Consider the following 26,376-nt stretch of genomic DNA (forward strand, 5'->3'; position numbering starts at 1 on the left):
TTTACAAAGAGTTTACCTCACTCTGATCTTCTTCTGAATCACTTTCTAGGTATCCACTTTCTGAATTTCCTCGAACAGAATCATCATCAAGTCCAACTAGGGCAAGATTGACCATGTCTCCACTTGAATCATCACTTGAAACCGAGCCATCATCACTCCAAGTCATTAGAGCTTTAGCTTTCTTCTTATCCTTGAAGACAGTTTGCTGTTTTGACTTCAATTTGTAGCAGTCCCGCTTATAATGGCCTGGCTTTCCACATTCAAAGCATGTCTGATCTTTAGAATCCTTGTTGGGCTTCTTGTTGTTGGAAAATCTGCCTTTATCTCTTTTCAGCTTGTTCTTCTTCTCGATCATCTTTCTGATCTTTCTGGATATTAAAGTTAGTTCTTCGTCTGACTCATCTTCAGATTCCAGTAAGCTATCATTAGTGTGAAGAGCTAATTGCTTCATTTGAGCAACTGGAGCTTGCATAGAACTTGATTGGCTTTCCTTGATTTTGCTTTCAAATTGTTCCAATTCTGCAAAAACAGCCAATTGATCCATAGTATCTATAGTTGGAGAGGATTCTAGAGCTGTTACCTTTGGTTCATAGATAAATGGCACAACACTAAGTATCTTAATGTTGATTTCCTCTTGTGGGATATGTTTGCCAAGCTGCTTTAAGGCATTCAGATTTATCTGGAATCTAGCTTGACTTTCTCGAATAGTTTCTCCGTCTTGAAGCTTGAAATTTCCAAACTCATTCATTAGTTTACTCAATTTCACCTTTCTTAAACTCTTGGATCCTTCATGATACAATTCCAGAGTATCCCATATCTCTTTAGCTGATTTGCATGAAGAGACTTTATCACATTCACTAGGACATAACCCATTCATGAGAGAATTCATAGCCTTTCCATTGAAGCTATATTTGATTAGTTCAGCCTCTGTGAGATCATCAACGTCTCTCACTTTGCGTTCTTTGTCCTTGAACTCAAAAGGACCCTTCTGAACAACTCTCAAAGCTAGTGGCTCCCTGGATAGATACACTTCCATGCGACCTTTCCACCAGTTATAGTTTTCTGTACCAAGCAAGAGAGGTGCTCGGTAATCTGAGGTTCCTTCGGGATATTTGTCAGCCATTTCGATCGAATACTATTCCTGTTACAGAAAGATTAGTATACCAAAGCTCTGATACCAACTGAAATTACACCTAGAGGGGGGTGAATAGGTGATTATGGCTAACTAGGATTACTTTTAAATTTTACCCGATAATAGCTTACTGAGATTTTACCAACTGAACTATAATCTGACAATGATAGTAAGCTGAGATGACTAAATGCAATGCAGAAAATAATGTGCAGGAAAGTAAATAGAACACACAAGAATTTTAGCCAGGTTCGACCCCTAAGCCCCTATGGTCTACGTCCTGGTCCCTTACCAACTTGGTAAGAGAATATATTATTGATCAATGAAGGTTACAACTACAAGATACAACAATATATCTCCCTTTATCCCAGCTGCTGATAATGGCTTGCTGAAACCCTGTTTAAGAACCTGCTCTCTAAGTACTATACTACCCCGTAGTACAAACTCCTCTAGCAAGTACCACTAAACCTTTGTTTCCCTAGCCAACTTATCCAGCAACTAATCAATACAATTTGAACAATACAAATCAATGATAAAGATTACAACTCAAACTATAAACTCTCTCTAAGATAAAACACGTGTATATATTTAGAGCTCGAGAGTATTTTGAAATCAATAAAGATCAGGAGTTGTATGTGTTCTTGCTTGCAAAAGTCGTTCTCATAAAACTGCAAGAAAACTACTTATATAATCACACATTAACGTTTGAAAACAGCCTCAACAAATTACAACGGCTAGAATCCAATTCTACCGTGTAAGATCGTTGGGATGGTTTTCCAACGTTCATGTATACGTTAGATAGAAGAGAAACACAGAAGTCCAACGTTCAGAAAATATCTCTTCTATTTAGCAGAGGATAAAACGTTTTAATCAGAAGATAGAAGAAAGAGTTTGAAAGAGAAACAAACTCCTATTCTTTAGGAAATCAATTTGAATAAGTAAAAACGATTTATAAATGAGCTCTCTATATATCATGCACGTATATTATATTAGAGAAGTCCTTACAACTGATATATATGAAGATCCTATAAAATCTCCATGAAATTCGACTTCCTTGTTGAATCTGGACTGTGCATCTTGGCTTGCTGTTATTCTGACAATCGTGATCATAGCTTGCTGAAATAGATTACTGTCTTATGATAGCTTGCTGTCATGATACTTAAACAGCACTGATATCAAGCTGTTATATCCTGCAAACATTCTCAAATAACAACATGATGGCTTGCTGTGTTGTGATCATCAAAACTAAGGAGTTACACATTGCATTTCTTGAATTCAAATTATGAATATATTCAAACATAAATATAAAGATTATAACAAATAAAACTTAATTTGAAACACAACATAAATGAAAATGCGATGAGATCTTATTAACGGTTTTATTATAAAAATTATAACTAAATGTGTTTACTATTTTTCATATATATTTAAAGTTTAATTAGAATTTTATTATTTATTTATTAATAATTTTAAAATAAAAACAAGTAATTAATAATAATAAAAAAATATAAAGATAATATCTATATCATACAAAATTAATATATTTATTATTATAAGACCTTAAAATAATTAAATAAATATTTTGAGATTTAGAACGAAATTTGGACCAAACTCTTGGAGTTGCTCTTAGTAAAAGATGGAAAGAAGTACAAGTAATTGATGAAGATTCTGCTTGATCCTGTATATATTTAGGGGACTATGGGTTGGGTCTGTGCTCCTGTTTGGTCATCTGTGTGCAGTGAGTTGTCATTTTCACTTGTGTTATTTGACAGAGTACGTAGACATGCAAGAGGCATGCCCAAGTCCACAATATAGTACCCACTGTCTGGATCTTTAAACTTGGACAAGTCCTAGTTTCGGTCTTCATGTCTATCTCAGGAACTTGTAATGAGCCAATCATGTACGGATTTATTTTGTTCATGAGCGGCGGTGCCTCCCTAGAGCACAAACACCATAGTTGGGTTATGCTGAGGCAAAGTTGTAAGGAGGCCTTGGATCACAAATTTAACTTACAAGTGGGTGTCCATAGGATAAGTTTTGGTTCAAGGAGATATTAGTGGTTAGGAAGCCGGAAAAGGTAGGATGTTGGCAGGGTTGTAGTAACGTGACCAACGTTTATGCTCGTTTGTGGAAATAGTGTTTTTCCAGCGACCCGGCAGCTGCCAACAACATCAACAACAGTAGTTGTGTTGTTTGTGAAATGGTGTTTCTCCAGCGCCTCGTGCTGGTGTAACAGGGTGATCGTTGCAGTCGTAGTCCTCGTCGTCTTCTCCTTTATTAGCATTTCAAATTGTGTGTTATGTATGTGTATACTGTGTAGCTGGCCTGGTACTAGCAGAGTTGGTCTCACCGTCTCAGCTTCTCAGTTCTTAGTTGCTGTTGATCAAGCCATCACTCTTTTCACATTATTATTTGAGTAGTTTGTATTTGTGCCATCAACCTCCCCATGGATCAGAAGATACCTAAATATTATTTTCCGATATTAATAATGCATTGTGTAAAACGTATATGTTTTTTTATTACCAAAAATGAAAATGTAACATGCATGTCAAACAAATAAGTAAAATAAGTAAAAGGCTAGATATCTTAGATATTGTTACAATTTTTTTTATAACTTTTTTTAAAATAATATGGGACACACATGAATTCATATGCCCCCAAGAATTAAGTTTTGAGAATTAAATGTACTGTCACTCATTTTGTAACTATTTTGATATAAATTTTGATTTATCTAGCGGTTCTATTTTGATACAAATTTTGAATTATATGTCATTACTAAACAAATAAATGGACAATAAATTGATTATGTTTGTGTTTTTGTATGTTGCATTTGGACTAGGCTTATATATAACAACGTCTGGGCTTGATATCTTGCTATGGGCCTTGACTGTAATTGGTGTTGTAAGTTATATTTTCAAATGTGTTCGTATAAATTTTTGTAATTTTAGTCATTAACTTACGAATTTGAAACCTAAATCAACGATCAATCACTCTAGTTTCTATATATAAAAACATGTCAAATATATTAATACGGCATATTTTTCGTTAAATACCTGAGATTTTAACAATTTCGGCTAGAAACTCAAAGGACCGTTTAGATGGTTAATTGGAAACACGGGAGTTAGTAAGTAGGGAATGATTTATTCATTTAATGGGAATTAAGTTACTATTCTCAATATTCATTCACTAATCCAAAACACTAATATATGTGATTGAAGTTTCGATTTTTGTTAACCGAATTTCTTAAATATGAACCAAACGCTACCAAAATGTTATTTCACAGCGGCTTTTCTCTTGCTCTACTAGTAGTAAAGTAGTGTAACGAAGAATGATCAAAATTTTATTAACCAAAAAAAAGATAAATAGAGAATGATTCAGTTTTGACATGGAAAAAGTGCAAGTAGCCAAAAGCACAATTAAATACTTGTATAATGCCACCCAGTAAAATCTTAAACATTCTTTAGTATGCTAATCTACTATGTTATACGTTGATAGCCGGGAGTTGAATCTATCATACGGCTAAATAAATACCAATTCCCACATGCATATGTGCAAGAGTTTGATATTATACTACATTGTAAAACCTAATCAATATTTGACGTGACAGTATTCAAAAATAAATTATAGTTATGTACATTCCTTAAAAATTCCAAAAGCACCTAGGTATGGGCTTACGTAAGTATTCGACATTAGATTACGGTGCATTACTTTTTTAACTCAATAATACCATTTGTTCAAGAGTTGGGGAGGAGCACTGCTGTTTAGGTGTATTTAAGGCGCGACTTGGTAAAATAGTGTCCTTGTTTATCTTGACTTAACATGATTCGATTAGAATGGTTTTGAAAATCTGAATCGATTCAAACCCAATTTATAACGAATTAATTCTTAACCAATCGGTTATGTTTTGATTAATATTATTTTTCAAACACAATTTAAATATTTCTTCTATTTTTTATTATATGACATTTGAGTTTTGTTTACACATTTCTAAATCTTTTGACCGCATAATTAGAATAATAATTTGTAATTTTTTTTTTGAATAAAAATATATAACTAAAATTTCAATTTATAAAAAAATTATTTTAAAAATTATTATTTTAGCTATACGGTGTGCAAAAAAATCAAATGACATATAAAAAAACAGAGGGAGGGATTAACGACTAATATGGTAGTGAGTTACATAATAAACCCAAAGGTTTGGTATGATGAATGTGGTGTTGGAATCAGCAGATTATTTCGAGACTCAACAAAGCTCTAACTTACTTCTCAGGCCTGGATAATTTACTAGGAGACATATTAGATGTAAGTTCAGGTTTTAATCTTTCATCTTGGTCTCATATTAAGCGAGAAGGTAATGCTGTGGCACATTCCCTAGCTAAAGTAACGCTTTTTGGTTCAGAAAATGTTTGGATAAACCAATATATATATATATATATATATATATACTCAACCTGATCACATATGATTAGATTAGGTTGATGTAATTAGTTTAGTTTTTAGTTTTCATTTTCATTCTAGTTTGTATTTGATTATTCCCTGTATATATATATAAACTCAACCTGATCACATATGTGATCTTCCATTCCATGGATGCAATAAAATAGTCTTCACCCAACTTTTCTCTAATATATAAGTAACACAAAATTTTGGTTGGGTTTAATCGATTGGTTTTTTTGTTGAAACAGAGAACCTGGATCAAAATTATTCCATTTTTGTATAATGTGAACCAAGCCCACCGCAAACCATGAAACATAGTCGGTCAGTCTAGGGGCAAATGCTTAGCTCTAGTTCAAAATTCTAATACCATGAAACAATTTGTTATGTGATGCTGTTAAACCCAATTCCAATCTTGAGGTGTTAAGAGATATCAGAATATGATCAGATTTTATATTTCCATATAGGATACTTACCAATACAATTCGCAGAGAATCGCAAGTGTTGCAAGCAATAGAGATCATAATGCTTTCTATAATCAAATGTCTATGTCACGCTGATTCAGCTTTTCACATCGAAAAAGGTTCAACATCACAAGATTTGGGTTTGGCTGCCATGACAACGTATGAACTCCCAAATTTATGGAGTACATAGTTGCGGAGTCTTCTTGTTGATCTATGTTAAATTGTTTATACTTTATGTTTACTTTCTCTGATGCGGACGGACAACAAACTTCCGCTTTTAGTTGTCGCGGAGCTTTGTTTTATATGATGAGAATTTGATCTCTTAGTAAATTCCTTAGTTATCAACAAGAAATCCACAAAGACTATTTGCTATTTAAGTCATACGTGCGATGTAATAGGTTCCTTCAGAGCTTAATTGAGTACATCTTTTAGTTAAGAAAGGAGCAAGACCGAGTGAGGGGCCTTACAGAGAGTTTTTCCATGGCTTTTAGATTCTTGGCCCATGCTTTGTATGACAATGAACAAAATGTTCATATGAGTGGCCTTGATTCAACAAGTTCAGCCATGGCTTCTTTTCCTTTTCCGTATCTACCTGTTGTGGATAATGCAGCCTCAACATTGATTCCAACTTTATCTGATGAAACTGGAAGCAATAAGAGGCTAAAAAGAACCAGAAGCATGGGTGAGTTTCTTGGAAATACTTACAATAGCTTCTATAGTAGTAATGACAGCATTGGCAGCACCTTTAGTCGAACCAGCAGCACTAGCAGCCTAAATAGCTTGCCTGGTCTCCATATTCGAGACCATATAAAGACCTATGCACAAAGGTATCTGGCAGCTGAAGGTGTGGAGGATGCAGCAGCATCCATCGATGGATCAGATTATGACGGAGAAACAAAAGAGGATGGCGTTGCTGATGAAATGAGACTTGTCCAGCTTCTGGTTTTGTGTGCAGAAGCTGTTGCTTGCCGCGATAAGTCACATGCCTCAGATTTACTTGCTGAACTTCGTGCAAATGCTTTAGTCTTCGGCTCTTCCTTTCAGCGTGTAGCTTCTTGCTTTGTCCAGGGGCTTACTGAGAGGCTGACCTTTGTTCAGCCGTTAGGGACAGCAGGTTTAACTGCATCGGCTGTGAACAAAATAGACATTGCCTCAGAGAAGAAGGAAGAAGCTTTGCGTCTTGTCTATGAAGTTTGCCCGCATATTCAATTTGGACATTTTGTGGCGAATTTATCAATATTGGAAGCTTTTGAGGGAGAGAATTTCGTTCATGTTGTGGATTTGGGCATGTCCCTTGGTTTACAACATGGTCAGCAATGGCGTAACTTAATCCATAGTCTCGCAAATCGGACTGGCCAACCTCCATCCTGTGTGAGAATAACGGGTGTTGGCCTATGTGTTGAACAATTCAAAATCATTGGGAATGAACTTAAGGCCTATGCAGGAAGCTTAGGAATAGATTTGGAGTTCTCAGCAGTTGAAAGCAGCTTGGAAAACCTCAGGCCTGAACACATTAAGCTTCGTAAAAATGAAGTCCTTGCAATTAATAGCATTCTTCAGCTGCATTGTGTGGTGAAAGAGAGCAGAGGTGCATTAAACGCAGTTCTGAAAATAATTCACGAGCTCTCTCCGAAGATTCTGGCTCTTGTTGAGCAGGATTCCAGCCATAATGGACCATTCTTTCTTGGAAGGTTTTTGGAAGCACTGCATTACTATTCTGCAATATTCGACTCTCTTGATTCAATGCTGCCTAAATATGATACCCGCCGTGCAAAAATTGAACAGTTCTACTTTGCTGAGGAGATAAAAAACATCGTGAGTTGTGAGGGCCCAGCTCGGGTGGAAAGGCATGAGAGGGTAGATCAATGGCGAAGGAGGATGAGCAGAGCTGGATTTCAGCCAGCACCAATTAAGATGATTGCTCAGGCAAAAGATTGGGTAGGAAAACATGAATTCTGTGAAGGATATACTGTCGTGGAGGAGAAGGGATGCTTGGTGCTTGGATGGAAATCAAAACCCATTGTTGCAGCGTCTTGCTGGAAATGCTGAAGTTAAAATGGGTGAAAGGTCAAAAGAATACGTTTTAAAAAGTCCGGGTATTCATGGGATTGGTACATTGGTACAGCCTGCAATTTGCATATAAAAGATAAATAGAAAGAGACAGCACTTGATGTGAATCAGAAATCTAATTTGTTTATAGTGAGGGACATGAATAAACTAGAGTTGTAATTTGGCTGCAGAGTAAGGTGTAAATCAATGTGGACAGACTAATAGAACAAGCATGAATAAGACAGTACTTGAAGGTGCGCAACTGGTTGATGTATATTCCAAAATGAAGTTTCCCTTGTGATTTTCTAGAAAGCGGTCTAAGTGAATTGTTCCAGTTTCATTCAATTTCGAGAAAACCACTAATATCAACTAGAACGGTAATGGAGGTAATAATAGTTCGTGAAAACCACCAACATTAACTATAATGGTAACGTCTATCCAACAATGGATACAAAAGTTGCTGTTAATCTAGAAACACCAGACCATAATAAATGGTTATCAACATAATCCACAATAAAAGAAAACTTATATTAAAGCAATATGACAACTACATTACAACATCTGCCTTCTACAAAAATTGCAACCACACAATTAAAGACAAAGGCAAATAGCATTAATATATTTTTTGGATTGCTATCTTGTGCCGGTAACTAATTGACATGATGAGAAATTTCAGATGTATCAGATGATATACAACCATTCTCTACAACAACTGCCTTTTGATCAGGCGATCCTGAACCATAGTGAGTGTTCTTATATCTAGCAAATAAAGAAATAATAGAGATACTCTTGTTCTGTTGTTGCTTCTTGATGGATATGGGTTGACAATCACTCTGATTAGTAGATGTAACAGAGGAAGTACAGTCAGTATCTAACATTTCCGCTTCCTCCACAATCGGTGGTAAGTTTGCCACATCATTGTCTACACCTATCCCCTTCGAGTCCAAATTTTCTAGATTTGTATTACGCCGAGATCCCTCTTTAAGCTTCATAAGTGTAGTCTCTACATCACCAAAAGTACATCAATACAAATCCCGACCCATAGTAAACTTTTTGTTTCTTATTACCACTAATCATTTGCCAAATCTCAAACATATACAGCATAAATTCAATCAACCTAGTGAAACAAATCATGTTAACAGGTTAGCCAATCAAATAATACATGTAACCACTAATAATCAACTAATCATAATTTATAGTCCAGATATTCCTACAACGTACCATATAAAGACGCGTTTGAGCTCATTTCAGAATTTGAAATGCCTCGAAAAATTATTTTGTTCTTCCGACAAAGCATCCACAAAAAATTAATAGCAACCTACTCTACACAATTAGATTCCAAATAAAATTAAAACTCCCTAGTATCAATCAATTGTACACACAGAACAATAATCACTTAATTCAGAATTTTCAACAAAATTATTTAATTATATAATTACAATTTTTTTCTCAAAATTAAAAAAGTGACTATAATTTATCAACAAACCCTAAAACCTAAAATTACACAATTGGCAGCAAAAGCTAAACAAATTGGAATCAGGAAGATAACAAAAATCATAATCGAGTCGATAATTCGAACTACGAGCATAAAAAAATAAGAATAATGAAAATAGGATACCGTAAATGGAGAGAGAATCATCCTTGATATGCTTAGAAGAGGCTGATCTCTCCATCTCCAATTCTTCCAGGGAGCTCCATGACGATATTCTCATTCTCCCCAACATTATCTCTCTCCTTTGCAATCTCTCTCGATTAAATACAGAGAAAAAGAGATTTGTATATAGTTGTGTATATTGAGCGCTGTAGCTTGCTTTCTCTTTTTTCCCCTGATGTAATTGGAAATAATTCGGATCTTTACAATGACGCGGCAAATGAAGGTGCTGAATTGAAATCAGAGCGGGAAATTAATTTAAAAGCCCAATTGATTTGGGCTGTGAGGATATTGGGCTGGTTTATTAATTTATTGTACGCCCACTTCGACTAGTTGAATAACTGATCTTTTTATGGGGAGTTTTACACTATTGAATTAAAGGAGGGTAATTTTATTTTATTTTTTGATAATTTAAAGGAGCATATTTTTTTTTGATAATTACTTATTTAATTTGCGGGTAATATTTTTTTTTTAATTTTTTAGCATGAATGCATATATTCATTCATATTTCATCACTCTAAGAATATTCGAAAAATAGTTTAAAAGACATTGATTAGCCGAGATTTAACTTTATTTTACCGTGAACAATTATGCAAAATCAATTTTCCGGCATAAGACATTTGTATTTAACAAAATTACATCTGTAGTAGTAGACCTGATAAGTTTTTTCTTCTGGCAGGGAAAAGACATATAAGCACTAGTTTAACCAACAATACAGTAGTTCGAGTAATGCCTTTGTCATTAGAATTTCAATAGTTAAACAATGATTACTAAAAATGCCCTTGGTATCTTTCGATTTCCTGTTAGTTACAACTTCATGATTCTGCAACTCAGAGCCGCCACCCTTAAATAATTTCTGTATTGCCAAAACTTTCATGCACAGGTGTAATTAAACTGTGGTTTCAAATTTAACAAAAATGCAGACTTCCGAGATCTCTGTCTAAATTTCCTGAAATAGCAATTAGTTTCTCCAGAGTAGACTACTGAAAAAGCCACGTCTCCGCGCTTTCTTCCTGAAATCTTTATCTGAAAAAGAAATGATAGACAAATAGGAAGGTCATTTAAAAGTCTATAAATATTTTGCATGCATTTGTGTATAACGACAGCAACTAATTTAATTACTGTGTACAGATATAGCAACCTTTTAATCTGCCTGCAGAGTACAAGGCTTCTTCAGCAATAGGCCGCCATTGCTCTGCGCAGGAGTAGTTGATTCCAAGACCCACACTAAGTCCTCTCAACAGATGGACAGTCCGAAGAACCGAAAAAAGTTCCTCCGGAAAAGCCTGTCATCGACAAGTTTGAACAAGGTTTCACATTTTAAGCAAAATTTGAATCCTCCGTGCAGTAATAATATAGGAAGAAGATAACAGCATTAGCAGCATACATGCAACAGAATCTTGATGGAACTTATACATACCCGCACACTAATTTTTTTAATTGATGATCCCTCTGAAAAAGGCTGTAACATCTTTACACCTGGTGGTAGCTTTGTATCAAACATTGTCTGCGCCAATTTAAGCATTTCAATTTCCTCCAGTTCACATAATTTTAGTGTATCAATGCCAAGCTCCCTGATATTGACAATCACATGACAATACAAAAAAAAAATCATAGTCTGCATATACAAGTGCATTGATGTCTTTAATAATCACTGGTTAGTGGTAAGATCCTTTTTTTATTTTTGAAAGAAATCAGCCCATGACCATAGTTGTTGGAATAGTGTGTTTCTCTTTTCATGTTCATAATAGGTAATAAAATGTGATTATATTTAAGTTTAGTTTGTGTAATTTTCAATTCAAGTTCATTATATAGCAAGTTTGTTTGGGAGGGTGGGGGAGCACATCACTCGTGTGCCATGAGTAAGGAGAGCTTAGTACCTGAAGCTCTCTGATGCTTTTATTGGATCATTATCCGCCATTGCAATAACTAAACTTGCGTATCCAAGCCTTAACTGATCAGGCAGATCCTTCACTTGTCCATAGTCAAGCAGGGCAATCTAATTTGGGAATTAAAAGAGGCTTAAATTTTTATTAAAGATGCAAATGTTGATATTTAATAGAGCACTATATACTATGTAGTAGAAAAAGATAGTCAGAACATGGAAGATGTAGAAACTTCGAAGTCCACTTGCCTCTGAACCTTTACAGACCAGGATGTTTCCAGGATGTGGATCTGCATGGAAGTAGCCACTCCTCAGTATCATTTCTCCGTATGCAAGCGTCAGATTTTTCAGGATATTCCTGCATCCCGAGAAATATAAGTATTTTTCGGGTAATGGCCAAAAATACCTTTTTTTTTAGAAAATGTAACAGGAATACCCGTTTTTGAAAGATAGGGCCAAAAATACATTTCTAATACGTATTTCAAAAATGGGTAAGGCTATTACGCATTTGACAAATGAGTATTATTTAAAAAAAAATAAAAAAAAAATAAAAAAAAAGAAAGTAAAATCATGATACGCATTCCTGACATGCGTATCATGTTTTGTAAAGGCATGATACGCATCTCACGAATGCGTATCCATAATTATTTTTTTTTTAATTTTTTTTTAATTTTTTTTATACAAGTTACCCATTTCTAAAATGCGTATTAGTAATACCCCATTTTAAAATGCGTATTAGGTAGGTATTTTTGGCCAAACATTCCAAAAAATGGTATTCTTGTCACAGACTTTAAAAAAAGAGGTATTTTTGTCATTTTTTCGTATTTTTCTTTAAGCAATACCCAGAAACAACAATGAATCAAGAACTGGAAGAAAACATGCTTTATAAGCATAACATCTCTAGGGGCGGGGGCTTACTGCTTTGCTGCTGCTGCAACCTTACCAACAGGGTTTATGCCTCTCTTCGCAATTTCATCTCCAAGATTAAGGATTGGGATTCCATCGATATATTCCATCACCAATACTTTCCTATTAGAAAAGTTGGCAAATAATTGTTAAAAGAAAATGAACTGAAGTTCCAACATAGCAATAGTTGGTTAATGGAGCAATAATTGGTTAATGGTTATTCCCTATTAACATCTCTAATCTAGATCCATCAATAAATTAAGTTCGTGACAGGTTTCAACCAAAAAGGGTGTAGTTTATGCTAATTAAGGGATAAAGGGAATGGATTTGTCCTTTTTGTTTTTTTTACTAATAAAAAGTTACGGAATTCAGCTAAACTATTTTTAATAAAAAGTGAAGATGGTTACAACTTACAAGAATAAAATCATGTTAAATGGAGCATGGAATTACCAAGTGAGAAATAAACAATAACATGAGATATGATATTACCTACTAGAAACACAAAGCATAAAACTTTTACAAAGATTAGAAAGCCTTGTGATATGTGTATCACAGTATCAGTGTAAAATTAACCTCCAAGTCTCAGGGCCATTAGTTTAACATATTACAGATTATTAAATGATAGAGACAAATACCCCCTGAATATATATTTCAGAATCATTTAGAAACACCACTGCTAAGAATTGTTTCTATGTTACCAAAATCCAGAACCAGCCCAACAGAAGTATTACAACTTGTAAGTTGTAAGTTCTAAACCATGTGATCATCAATTTTAGCAGAAGCAACAAATTACATTCCAACAGCTCAAAACTTTCACAAACAGAATCTGGCACAATTTCAATCCATAAAGCACGAGAATCCTGATGAAGTGTGTAATCTACCCCATGTGCAATACTATTCGTATGACTGCAATGGTCCTATATTCAAGTGATTTAAACAGTATCATGCCTACAGATTCTTTTGGTATTTATTTTATTTTAATGGCATGCTTGAATAAATTCAAAAGCAGCATAAGATAAACCAAGAGCGGTGAACGTTCCATCAACTCAAATCAAATACTTATTTAGAATATAAATGTTGTCTGATTAAATAACAATTAGGAGAACTGAAATCATTCTGGACTTCCATATAAACAAGCATAAGCCTGTGTACAAATCATACAAAAGTTTACAAAATAAATAAACTCAAAGCACAATTATCTGGGATTCCAGAAAAGACTTGTACAATTACTGAAGAAAACTGTTTACCTGGTTACCATGTTCCTAATCAGTCGTGGCACCTGAACATGGGACTTCTTTCCTTTGCTATATAGAAATTGTCGAATCCGTTCCATAGCATCAGCTTCCCTTCTGAAATCGAATTCATATCCTATCTTGAATGCAATAAGTAGGAACAAAATTATTTTCAAACTTGCACAATAATAAAACTGGTAGAAACATACTATGTCTTGACCCACAGACCATAGTGCCCAGTTCTTAAAATCATTCGTGGAAGAGAGGGATGTGAAGACATTTTATACGCCAAGAGGCAGCATTTTACATTTATGTATTTATATAAATATAGGGAGATAGATGGAGCAATGGAGGGAGGGAGAGGGAGAGAGGGGGAGAGAGATGGAGAGAGAGAGAGAGGGAGGGAGAGAGATAGAGGGAGAAAGAGAGATAGAGATTGCTTTTCTATTTTATGATACTAAAACAAGACCTAAAATGCAGATGATTAACAATTCGCATGCGAGGGAAGGTACATTCCCGCCTGACCTAGCTTCTTTCTAGTTCTTAGCTGGTACCGTAACTTAAATCGGACCGATGAGTTCATTACAAATAATATAATTCTTGAACATATAATTTTTTTTTCTCCGGAGTGTTGCATAATTATCTTACTTTTTTTGAAAATGACCAATAAATCAAAATAATCTACAACTTTACTTATTAGTTAAAAAATCAAGAAAAAAAGGGAGGAACAAAAATCACCTGTTTCTCCATTTCCTTGGTTATAGAATATAGATCAAATTTGATATCTGTTTTTTGCATGTATAAAGCAAAAGCTTTCAAGTTTCGTAGATCTGTCATCATAAGATCCTGAACTCCAGGATGTTGCACCTAATATAAATATACAATTAGAGCTTCAAACAAATCACATATAAAAAAACTACTAATTCAGATTCCCCTTACCTTCACAGCTACATCAATCTTATCACCTCTCAGTCTTGCGCGATGGACCTAGAATGCCCAAAAAAACAATATAAAAGTTACATAAATGTGGGAGGATTATAATGCAAAGACCATAAAACTTGTGAAGTGGTAATGAAAAGTCACGAAAAATTGGCAACCCTATACATATATTTCTGAGGCGGCCAGCTATTTAACTCCAAATTCGGGCAGAACATCAGTTCATTATTAATTGTCATCTAGTAAACAAAAGGAATTCAAAAGCGCCTGACTGGGAGTGGAAATGTGTATTTGCTTCAGGAGAACACTGTCATCAAAAGCTCGAAGAACATTTAAAAATTGAAGATTCTATCATGCGTTCCCTTTTTACAGCCAAATATCCTATGATAGACAGCAGTGAAGATACTTTAGTGTATCAACTCAAACCTTTGTTAGTTTGTAATTGTCAGGATATATTGAAATTCAAATGGATTTATCTGAAGTGCTAGGCACTAGTACCTAACAATTCATTTCTCTCTCTATGCATACCTTTAGATTGATTGAAATCATTATTTTGGTTCCAATTACCAGCTATTGTGTTTCTTTTTCTTTGAAGTCTGACTAATCCTGCCGCAAAGAGTGTTGTCCTTTTACAACTTCCAATCACTTTATGATTTTGGTTGTTAAGAAAACACATCATTGCTCAATCAAAATAAGAGAAACAAAAAGACACCCTCACATGTTCTATATTACCACGGGAGATAACTCACAGTGCCTAACTTCATTTAGATCATGCCATCATAGTAGGACCTACAAAGAAACAGAAAGTTCTAAACAGGTAAATTTACCTGTGCAATCGAGGCAGAACCAAGCGCGTCCAAGTCGAACCTTTCAAAGACTTCTTCCATACTTTGACCTAACTCTGCCTCAAGAACACGACGGACAACATTAGCAGGTGTTGGCGGAGCTTGATCACACAATGTAACAAGTCTTTTCACCCAAGCAGCTGGAGCCAAGTCAGGTTTCCCGATAATTTGAGCAACCTGCGCCAATCCCAAGCCCCGCCACAAAATAAGAAAGCAAAACTATATCAACCTCTACCATAAATAGAAAATGGTTAAAGTTCTTCCAACATCTAACGACACATACCAAAACCATAACTGCCAAAAAAACTGCATCCTACAAGATAACTAACACACCAAAACTAATCAAAACATTTTAATAAGCCTAGTAACCAAAATAACAGAAACTCTTGTGGGATATACGAAATTTCCCAATAAAACAAAAGGGGAAATGCTAAATGAAATCATGTGTATCAAAACTAATCAAGACACAAATATAACTAATTCACAAAATACGAAAAACCCGAATGTGATACACAAAATGAAATAAAATAGCAAATGATAAATGAATTAATGTATACCTTGAGGAAAAATCCACCAAGATCAGAGCACATAGAATATATCTTCTCAGCAGCAAACTCATGTTGTCTCTCCCACATTGCTTCTTGCTTCTGCACATCCTTTTCGAAAACAACTCGAACTTGAAACACCTAAACAACAAAACAAAAACCCCATCAAGAATTCAAACAAAACCCCAAAATAAAAATCAAAACTTTACCAAAGATTCAAGATTACAAAACCTTATAGCCAGTGTAAATATCAGCAGCTCTGACCCAAAACTGAAATGAACGCTGTAAAGGTCTCAACTTTAGTTGAAGATTTTCTTGAAATTCTTTAAAATCAAAAGAAGGAGCCATACTGGTTTACTAAAGTTGTACGTATATTATGTATTGTATAACTATATTAGAACAACCCCACCTCAGTTATATCCAAGGTAGAGAGTCCACTAAAGAAAAAGGAGTCGATCTATCTTTAAATTCTTGAATTGTGGCTCATAAACATATACCCATATCCAATATATATAGATACAGATATTTGTGTGTAAGTATTTCAAGAACATCCAAATGAACAAGTAGGAGAAAAACGTTAATTTGTGTTTGGCTTATGAAAAGGATCTTTCATTTTAATCATTTTATCCTTTGGTCTTTATACATTTTTGTCTTATTAATGTATTTTTATTTTGATAATTGTTTGGTTAATTTGGGAAGTTACATAATTTACTGTTACATGACAATTGACAATTGCTTTGGATTAAAGGAATAGAGTAAGAGTACTAGATGGTATTGGACTAGAATTTTTGTTTCAGTTTAATGAAATTTTGTCATATCCATGATCTAAAAAATATAGTTTCGCATTTTTACGAATTATGTAATGATGGTACTAAAAATTATCGAAAAAGATTAATTTCGCATTTCTACAAATTATTTAGCTATATTACTAAAAGAATGTATAAATATCTGATAAAATATTTTTTAATTAAGCCCCAGCTAGTGACAAAGTTAATGTAATCTAGTAAAGAAGATAGCGCACGCAAATGACATGCCAGAATTAGCAAATGAAAAAATCGTGGATCATGCCAGCCTTGCTCATGCTTTGTTTGCCCTTAGCAAGTTGCTTACACGTTAAGTGACGCTTGGATCGTTAGTTGGAACCGAATACAGGAATGTGAATGAGAGATATGAGAATAATGGTTAATGAAAAAGGGACTCACACGGTATCTCAATGAATAAATGAGAAATGATTTATCATGAGAATGAAGCTCTCATTCCCAATCATCAAATTATTAATCCAAACACTAACACAAAAGATTGAGATTCCGATTTCCATTAACCAGACTCATTAACTATGAACTAAACACCCCGTGAATCATTCCTCGGCTCCATACTGCTCCAGCCGCTCGTGTTTAATCTCTTGCTCTCTGCTTCAGTAGATGAGAAGTAAACAAGAAGAATACTTAGACTAATTCTCGTATATTATGGATACATAAGAATCTCGTGGGAGTAAGAACTACGTAAATCTCACTGTCCTTGTAGCTTACTTACAAGTAAGATATACTCGGTATGTTTACCTTGGTTTAAATTAGTCAAATTATCGACATGCATAAAACCAACCGCCCAAACAATAATGTGAGCATTACGATATCAACTCCAAATGAGCTGTTACAACTTACAACTAAACAAAAGGAATTCCAAAAAGCATCTAAACATCCAGAGTGCATGGGTAATTCAGTTTGACATGATTGATATAAGCCATAGCTCATTAGGAGATTAGCCAAGAGTCATAAGAGTGAATCGTTTATATTAGTGATTCTAATACTGTCTTCCTTTCAAATTCTGAATGTATCACAGACTAAGCCTTAGCCAAGTCACTATGTCACTACAACAAAAAGGGCATTATGCAGTTGACTAGCTTTAGTTTGGCACAAGTCAAGTATAGGGAAGATCAACATCAATAAAATCCCAGTTATCTTCTTCATCCTTGACCTTCTTATTAAAAACTTCCGGCTCATCTTGCTTTAGAGCTCTCAGTATTGGTCGTCTGAGTAAAAAAAACATGTGTTAGTTTATCATTAAATATAGGACCAATTCAAAATGCAAAATACTTACTGCCAAGAGATGAACAGCAAGAATTAAAAAAACCAAACAAAACTCAAAAATCCAATTAAACATCAAATGTGGAGAACTGTGATAAGGGTCCTTGTCTAATAACATACACAGGAGGATTGTATGACTCGCAATTAAGAAATGATGAGTATGATGATGAAGATGATGATGATGATGATGATGATGATAATGATGACGACGAGTCGACGACGACGTCGACAAATAGTTTAAAATAATAATAAAAAAGAGATAGAATGAACGAAGACCTTCAACCTAACAAAAGAAATGTTCTCAGGAGGTTCAAATTTTAAGACACACATACTTGGCTGTTCGGCTATTCCTTTATCTTCTCCCACTCCTATACAAAGTTGAAATGTATAGAAAGGAGAATTACAGGGTTTCTTCTATGTTTCCGAAATCATATAATGTTTATTTGGTTGTTTCAGTGGAGAGTTGAGACAACTACCATAGTTTAACCAAATAACCAGGGTCCATTTCAATCCTACTTATGATTGCTAGCAGTTGTATACTGGCAGTTCCAGAATAATTGTTGTTGGCTTCCAGCTTGATTGTACCTTAATGGCAAGGAGGTGCTAAAGTAGATAAATGATGTGGGCACATAAGCAGATTATAGCATTGATTGTATTTCCTATTCATAGTATACTTGGAGATCAATGGATACTTTGGTGGAAGTTACTAGGGACTTCCGTTTTGACTTTTTACTCTAAATGACACAGAAACTCATATATTGATGTAAATATATAAAAGTTCTAGCAGGTTGTTGCAGAATCACGTCTCCCGGTAAAGCTTTAGAGATACTAATATGGGGAAAATCACACTAGCTGGATTTGTGCCTATTGCCGTCAACTGTCAAGACAAGAATGTTGATTCAATGGGCACATACAAAGAGTAACATACTAGGAAGGTTATGTCAACAGTGATCTCAAAGGATGGGGTGTTAAGTGGTTAGGGGCATAGATAAAATTTGTCCTTGGCCTTGAAAAAAATACAATTTCTGAGATCTGATTCTCGTTGGCTAATAATCAACCCTGTCTGAATGATTCCTGCGTAGAATGTGGTGATTGTCATATAGGAGTACAATTTAAATAAACATCATATGAACAATATACACGTTGACTTAATGCTAAAAAATGTAGAACTTGCACAGAAACCTTAACCAATTCCTCTGACACAGACCATACATCAGTTATATTTTTCATTCATGCAGAACAATAATCAGATTCCAATTTATCACCTACCTGTCAATAATCAAAACCATATATAACTTTCATAAAGCCATTGCTAATGTAACGCGTCTCGATAATACAGTAAATTCTTATTTATTCAAACAAATAAAGACATAGCTCCCAGAATTCTAAAACAAATGTTTACGGATCCATTAACCTACAAAGCACATAGCCACAAGCCTAAAGTATGTCTAAATTGGTGTATAAATCCAGAACAATAAAGCAATTAAAATGGGAAGGACGAGTACGACCTTTTACGATTTCGCCTAGCAGCATCACGAACCTTCCTCTTCCGTTTCTCCAGATTAGTCTCAAAATACCTCCTTCTCTTACACTCCTGAATGATCCCAGCTCTCAAAACCTCTCTTCGAAACCTCCCAATCAGCTTCTCCTCAGGCTCATGTTCTCCCACAATAACCTGCAGATTATAAGCTGATTTAAAGAACAGGGTGTTTGAGTTAGCCAAACCAGGGCACAACACACTGATCAGAGGGGTTATGGGGGGCTTGTGAGTGAGGGTTTGGGAGAGTGTGGTGGAGGGTTTGGGGAGTGTGATTGTTTGTGGTGGTGGGAGAGATTGGGAGAGATTGAGAGAGGAGAGAGATTTGAGGAGAGAGGGCAGTTGTGAAAATGAAACTGTGGCCATTTCAATTTTTTATTTGTTTTTTTTTTATTGTTTTGGGGGTTTATTATAGGTGTAATAGGTTGTGTTTTAGATGGGAGAGGTTTTGGCCGGCTTTGAACCCTGATGTCGTGTAATAAGGTGGCGGAGGTTTCTAGGACTCTCAGACTTGTTTACAGCTACCGGATCCTTTGATATTTGTCGGAGTCAAAGTATTTTCATCAATTTGGTTTTTTATTTTTCTTTTTTTAATGTTTATATTTAATTTTAAATACTTTTTCATGGATTTTTTTTAAGAATTAATCATCAATTGTTACTTGCACTTTCTTATTGTATCAAGTGATTATTGAAATTCTTTTTCTTATTTAAATCACTTCAGTGCTTAACACAAACTAATTTAAATTTTCTTAATATTTAAAATTCTAGAGTTAAAATAATTTTTTAAATAAAATTTTGTAACATGAACTTGTTAATGTATTAGTGAGATGATATTTTTAAAATTTTACAACGTGAACTTGTTCATGTATTAATGGGATGGTAACGAAATACAAAATTATTCAAAAAAAATTGTTGTAAATAACAATCTAAAATCAAAGGAAAGAAATACTAAACATTAAACAATATAACAATATATATTTCAACTCAAATGTAGGTTTCTGTTCAAATTTTATTATATATCTGTGGATATTAATGAATATTGAGAAATTATTCCAAATTGGGATGTAAATTAATTTGAAATAAACAGAAATTAAGAATTTTCTAATAATTACATTTACTGTAACGACTCGTATACTTTTATATTATTTAAATGTGTTATTATCAAATATTTAATTAAATAAATATGTGTATTGATTTTGACTGCTATGTTACTCTATTATTGTTTATGTGTAATTTATGATGCATAGGATCGTTCGTGTAATTATTGGTTGAGTAGTACCGAATTGTTTTCACTTTTAAAAGTGGATTTATTGCAAATTTATTTGCATAAATACTGGGACTATCTTTAAAATTGTTTTTATGTTTTTATAATGACGATATTTATTTTTGGGATTTTATAAAATTTAAAAATCAATATTTCATTAATTATTTAGCCCTGTATGATTTTCTGAGTGCAATTATTTGTAAAATCCGTATTTAATTCTAGAATTCTTCAAAAATTATGAAATTCATATTTATTTAAGTTTGGAATATTCCGAGAATCTTAAAACTATTTTGGTAATTTTAGGGATTAATTCCACCCGCGCGTCGATTCGTTTAATTGATAAAAGCGGGTATAAATTGCGTTTTAGAAATTATTTTAAAATTACAAAATTTATATTTTTATAAATTTCGAGATATTTGTAACATTTTAAGACTATTTTCGTAATTTTATGAATTTGTTTTAAGTGCAGCTCGATTCGTTAATTATGAAATGCGGGTACGAGTTGCGTTTCAAAAATACTTTAAAAATTATGAAAATTTTATTTCATTAGTTTCGGGATTTTTAGAAAATTTTAAGACTGTCCGTAACTTTATGAATTTGCTTTATTCACACTTTAGTTCGATAAATTGCGGAATGTGGTATAAAATTAGGTTGTCGGGTGTTAATTGTACATATGTCTCTCCCTTGTTAATTGCAGGATACGTGTCAGCTGCTCAGTTAACAAAATAAAATAACACAAATACAGCCCCTGCATCTCGACCTCAGTCTCTCCTTCAATTCCGATTCACTCTGAAATTCCTCTATCTTCTCTCGCAACACTCGATCTCTCCTCTCGTCTCTCGTTTATTTCCTGTCATATCTCTATATCTCTGCTTCTTTTTTTATTTATCTATTCCCCTGTTGCCCTCCGCCGTTCCCTGTTGTTTCCGGTATGCAGCCGCCTGTTTTTTTTTCCCGACCTGTGCGTGGTGTGTGTCTGTGTATGCTATGATCGTGTGTGTGTTATGCGTACGCATATGTGTTGTGTGTGTGTTTAGTTCTTGTGTCTGTATTCAGTCTGTGTGGTTGTGTTGTTCTCTGATCGTCCCTGTGCTTCCGTTTGTACTGTGGTGTTGGTGCGCGTGATTGTATGCAATTGTTTTTGGGTTTCTTTATACTATTTAATTATTTTTCTGATTTGGTGCAGGATTATTGATTAATATTTCGTGATATTAAATTCAGTTTTCTCGGAAAATAGTTTTAATAATCGGCAGAATTTATTTGGATACCCGAATATTTTCGGGCACCAATAAATTTTACCGCCGTCCGCGATGAACTTCAACGAGCGGACGGTGGACTGTGATGATTTAATCTGAGTCCTATTATTTTAAAATAAATAAATATAAGATACGAATAATAATTAATAATTGTAATTAAGTTGAAACTTGGGAATGTGTGGAATTTTGATTGTTATGATGGGGTAGAATCGGAGGTTAGGACTTGTATTTGGATTAATTGTGGGTTTGTTGTTGTGATTTGACGTCGAGTTATTCGACGGGTATGTCGATAAGCAGAGGAAGTGTTGCCTGAATTTTCAGAAATTAAATTCGGAAATTCGGGACATACCCCGTAAATGTCGGAACGTCGAGGGAGTACAAAAAAGTATAAACATATATTTTATGCGGAACTTGATTGTATGTTGTGGTCAATATTTTTCCAAATCAATATAACCCTAATTTTGTAAAAGGACGAGTATGCGTATTTTCTGAAAATGAACACCGAACCGATTTGTGAGAACGTGAACCCTAATTGTTGGGTGTTGTTAGGTCACACACACTGTAGAGGGGGGGGTGAATACAGTGTATAGCACAATCAAATCGAACTTTAATAACTCACGTAACAGAAAACAAACTTTATTAAGACAATAAATTCTGTTACAGTATTGAACTGTTCTCTCTCAGTGATGAACAAATATCACGAGAGCTGCTAGGGTTTCAATGAATAATCTTCTCGATTGTGATAACACTTATAGTGTAAACCCTATGTCTGTGTTTATATACTACATAGTTACAAGATAATCGCTAATTGATATGGAATATAATTCTGCTTCCTAAAATATATCAATCAGATATCTTTTCTTCCAAGTATTCTATTCTTCATAGAATTCCATCTTCATGCATATCTCTTCTTATGTTTGTCTCGATCTTCTTTCCTTTAACCAGCTGCCTTCTTTATCTGAACGTCCTTCAGTACTTAAGTTCTGATATCCATCTTCTGATAATTATCTCCTGATAATATAAGTACTGATATCCTTAAGTCCTGACTTTCAGTAAGTACTGATTTATCATGTTTAAGTAAGATCTGAAAACTAAACATAAATCACATTAGCTATGACATTATCAAATATATCTAACAATCTCCCCCAACTTGTAAATTAGCATAATATACAAGTTTAACAAATATTTGATGATGTCAAAAATATTAAGTACAAATGCATGAAAATTTGACTAGATAACTACAACTTACAGTCCTTAAAGCTTTACCAATCTTTAACTTCTGATAACAACTTCAGTCTGTATCCATATCAGAATTTAAGTAGTTGTAGATCTTGACTTGGCTTCATCTTCTGATCTCTCTGATGTCAGGAGTTGTTCTGAGATAGTTCTTCAACAAACATCTCTCAGCATATCTAAGTTCATCAACCATCCTCCTTTTAACATCTTTAAGTTCTGCAGAATCTTCACCAATTTGAAAGATTGCAGCCCTGAGATCATTAATTCTAGCTTTCCTTATGTCCTGATCCAGTCTGATCAAATACGCATTGTCAGACTCAAAATTGAATTCCACAGCCCTAGCAGAATTGGGTTTCATCTCAACAATATCACCCTTGTGATCTCTGTACTTTGGAAGATATGTGTTGTCAGACTTAACAGAATAAAGCTTTTTCTGTTTCTGAATTTGACTCTTCAAAAAGTTTGCAGCACTTTCTGTTATTTTGTCATTCACTTGAAGTAAGAATAATACATATTCCAGCTCTTCAAAGTACTTCAGTGGAATGGCATTTTCCCTTATATGATAAACCCTACCATTTGTCATGAAGTACAACAAGATGTGTTCTTTCAAGTAGGTATGGTAAACCATTTGTACATATTCTAGTTGATTCAATCTCTCAGGAGTTGCTCCAATACCTGGTTCACTTAAGGAAGTTGGATCATTGGTTGTGTTCTGTATTCTTCTTTCATCAGCACTTCCCAATCCAGCTTTGTTAGGTCACACACACTGTAGAGGGGGGTGACTACAGTGTATAATATAATCAAATCGAACTTTAATATATTAAGTAACAGAAAACAAACTTTATTGAAACAATAAACTCTGTTACAGTATGGAACTGTTACCTCTCAGTGATGAACAAATATCACGAGAGCTGCTAGGGTTACAATAAATAATCTTCTCGAATATGATAACACTTATAGTGTAAACCCTATGTATGTGTTTATATACTACACAGTTACAAGATAATCGCTAATTAAAATGGAATATAATTCTGTTTCCTAAAATATATCAATCAGATATCTTTTCTTCCAAGTATTCCATTCTTCACGGAACTCTTTCTTCATGCATATCTCTTCTTATGTTTATCTCGATCTTCTTTCCTTTAATCAGCTACTGTCCTTATCTGAATGTCCTTCAGCACTTAAGTTCTGATATCTAACTTCTGATGATTATCTCCTGATAATATAAGTACTGATATCCTTAAGTCCTGACTTCCAGTATAAGTACTGATTAATGGTTAAGTATTGACTTGTCCTGTTAAGTAAGATCTAAAATCTAAACATAAATCATATTAGCCATGATATTATCAAATATATCTAACAATCTCCCCCAACTTGTAAATTAGCATAATATACAAGTTTAACAGATATTTAATGATGTAAAAAATATTAAGTACAAATGCATGGGAATTAGACTAGATAACTACAACTTACAGTCCTTAAAGCTTTACCAATATTTAACTTCTGATAACAACTTCAGTTTGTTCAAATATCAGAATTTAAGCAGTTGTAGATCTTTGACTTGGCTTCATTATCTGATCTCTCTGATGTCAGGAGTTGTTCTGAGATAGTTCTTCAACAAACATCTCTCAGCATATCTAAGTTCATCAATCATTCTCCTTTTGGCATCTTTAAGCTCTGCAGTATCTTCACCAATTTGAAAGATTGCAGCTCTGAGATCATTGATCTTTGCTTTTCTTATATCCTGATCCAGTCTGATCAAATAAGCTTTATCAGACTCAAGATTGAATTCCACAGCCCTGTACCCTAGAAAGGTAGTTATAATTTGAGCAGAATTGGGGTTCATTTCAACTATATCACCCTTGTGATCTCTGTACTTTGGAACGTATGTGCTGTCAAACTTAACAGAATAAAGCCTTTTCTGTCTCTGAATCTGATCCTTCAAATAGTTTGCAGCAGTCCCTGTCAATCTGTCATCCACTTGAAGTAAGAATAGTACATGCTCCAATTCTTCAAAATATTTCAACGGAATGGCATTTTGCCTTATATGATAAACCCTACCATCTGTCATGAAATACAACAAGATGTATTCTTTCAAGTAGGTATGGTAAACCATTTGTACAGATTCCAGTTGATTCAATCTCTCAGGAGTTGCTCCAATACCTGGTTCACTCAAGGAAGTTGGATCATTGGTAGTGTTATGTATTCTCCTTTCATCAGCACTTCCCAATCCAGTTTTATCTCTTGCTTCCTTTCCAGTAACTACTCTTGCTTCAAAACCACTTACAGTAGTCTTCAAAGGTTGAGTCTATTTTGCTTTAGTGAATCCTGGTAGGAGTGTCTTTGGTCTATCTTCTGATATCAAGTTAACTTGAGCTATGTCAGAGGTTACTTGCTTCTTCTGAATATCAGAACTTACAATTTCTTGACTCTGAACAACTTGAGCCATGTCAGAGGTTGTTTTAAGAACTTTTCTTGAAGTCAGAGCAAGATCATCCTTTTCATCAGTAATTTCTTCATCCTCAGGAGGTACATAAACCTTGATAGGTTCACCAACCTTTTCTTTACCCTTGGATCTTGGATCTATCTGTGGTTGTGATCTAGCCAATGTTGCTTCAGAATGTGTCCTTTCTTTGATCACAATGCCTTTGAGTTTTGGAAGTGGCTTTTTACCAGAAGCTTCAGATTTAGATGTGACTTTCTCTGATTTAAGCTGGCTTCTTCTTTCATTAAACTCTCCAAGTCCATTCCTGGATTTTCCTGAAGAAATAACTGTCTTGACATTTCCTCATCAAGATCTAAAAGTTCATCAGAACTTATCATTTTAACAGTAGCAGAACTTATTCTTTTCCCAGTATCAGAACTTGTCCTGTGACTAGCTTGTCTTGATGTGAATCCTCTACCTTGACTATGACCTCTACCC

At 34.3% G+C, this 26,376-nt stretch overlaps 4 protein-coding genes and 1 long non-coding RNA gene across 5 annotated transcripts in view; 2 read left to right on the forward strand and 3 right to left on the reverse strand.

Annotated features, from left to right (window-relative positions):
* LOC141659948 (uncharacterized) overlaps window positions 1-3,549 on the forward strand; it is a 4,342-nt gene extending 793 nt beyond the window's left edge. Inside the window, exon 2 of the mRNA XM_074466891.1 lies at window positions 3,450-3,549. Coding sequence (XP_074322992.1) covers window positions 3,450-3,549 — 100 coding nt within the window. The remainder of the gene's footprint in view (window positions 1-3,449) is intronic.
* Window positions 3,550-6,496: 2,947 nt separating this feature from the next.
* LOC141661442 (GRAS family protein RAD1-like) lies at window positions 6,497-8,365 on the forward strand. The gene has a single exon (XM_074468450.1). The coding sequence runs from the start codon at window positions 6,508-6,510 to the stop codon at window positions 8,074-8,076; it is 1,569 nt and encodes a 522-aa protein (XP_074324551.1). The 5' UTR covers window positions 6,497-6,507; the 3' UTR covers window positions 8,077-8,365.
* Window positions 8,366-8,523: 158 nt separating this feature from the next.
* LOC141661418 (uncharacterized) lies at window positions 8,524-10,078 on the reverse strand. The gene is made up of 2 exons (XR_012549938.1): window positions 9,695-10,078; window positions 8,524-9,079 (listed from the first exon to the last, which is right to left on the reverse strand). It is a non-coding gene; the product is annotated as an uncharacterized LOC141661418 (long non-coding RNA).
* Window positions 10,079-10,371: 293 nt separating this feature from the next.
* Window positions 10,372-16,662, reverse strand: LOC141723778 (uncharacterized). The gene is made up of 12 exons (XM_074525667.1): window positions 16,308-16,662; window positions 16,089-16,217; window positions 15,514-15,708; window positions 14,690-14,737; window positions 14,489-14,617; window positions 13,766-13,890; window positions 12,531-12,641; window positions 11,862-11,970; window positions 11,608-11,726; window positions 11,148-11,301; window positions 10,869-11,013; window positions 10,372-10,753 (listed from the first exon to the last, which is right to left on the reverse strand). Exons 1-12 carry the CDS (start codon window positions 16,422-16,424, stop codon window positions 10,689-10,691), a joined length of 1,446 nt encoding a protein of 481 aa, XP_074381768.1. The 5' UTR covers window positions 16,425-16,662; the 3' UTR covers window positions 10,372-10,688.
* A 1,118-nt stretch (window positions 16,663-17,780) lies between these two features.
* LOC141723779 (uncharacterized) lies at window positions 17,781-20,227 on the reverse strand. The gene is made up of 2 exons (XM_074525668.1): window positions 19,669-20,227; window positions 17,781-18,105 (listed from the first exon to the last, which is right to left on the reverse strand). The coding sequence occupies exons 1-2, from the start codon at window positions 20,061-20,063 to the stop codon at window positions 17,994-17,996; spliced, it is 507 nt and encodes a 168-aa protein (XP_074381769.1). The 5' UTR covers window positions 20,064-20,227; the 3' UTR covers window positions 17,781-17,993.
* Between the last annotated feature and the right edge of the window lie 6,149 nt (window positions 20,228-26,376).

This window comes from Apium graveolens, chromosome 5 (assembly GCF_009905375.1).
Source record: "Apium graveolens cultivar Ventura chromosome 5, ASM990537v1, whole genome shotgun sequence".
Lineage (NCBI taxonomy): Eukaryota > Viridiplantae > Streptophyta > Magnoliopsida > Apiales > Apiaceae > Apium > Apium graveolens.

Excerpts from the sequence above, each read along its gene's own strand:
- LOC141723779 (XM_074525668.1), bottom strand. The coding sequence starts at position 20,063 with ATGGCCACAGTTTCATTTTCACAACTGCCCTCTCTCCTCAAATCTCTC. Across the intron at positions 18,106-19,668 it reads GCTAGGCGAAATCGTAAAAG|ACGACCAATACTGAGAGCTC; the intron begins GTCGTACTCGTC and ends TTTTTTACTCAG.
- LOC141723778 (XM_074525667.1), bottom strand. The coding sequence starts at position 16,424 with ATGGCTCCTTCTTTTGATTTTAAAGAATTTCAAGAAAATCTTCAACTA. Across the intron at positions 16,218-16,307 it reads ATATTTACACTGGCTATAAG|GTGTTTCAAGTTCGAGTTGT; the intron begins GTTTTGTAATCT and ends TTTGTTGTTTAG. Across the intron at positions 11,302-11,607 it reads AAAGCATCAGAGAGCTTCAG|GGAGCTTGGCATTGATACAC; the intron begins GTACTAAGCTCT and ends TGTCAATATCAG.
- LOC141661442 (XM_074468450.1), top strand. The coding sequence starts at position 6,508 with ATGGCTTTTAGATTCTTGGCCCATGCTTTGTATGACAATGAACAAAAT.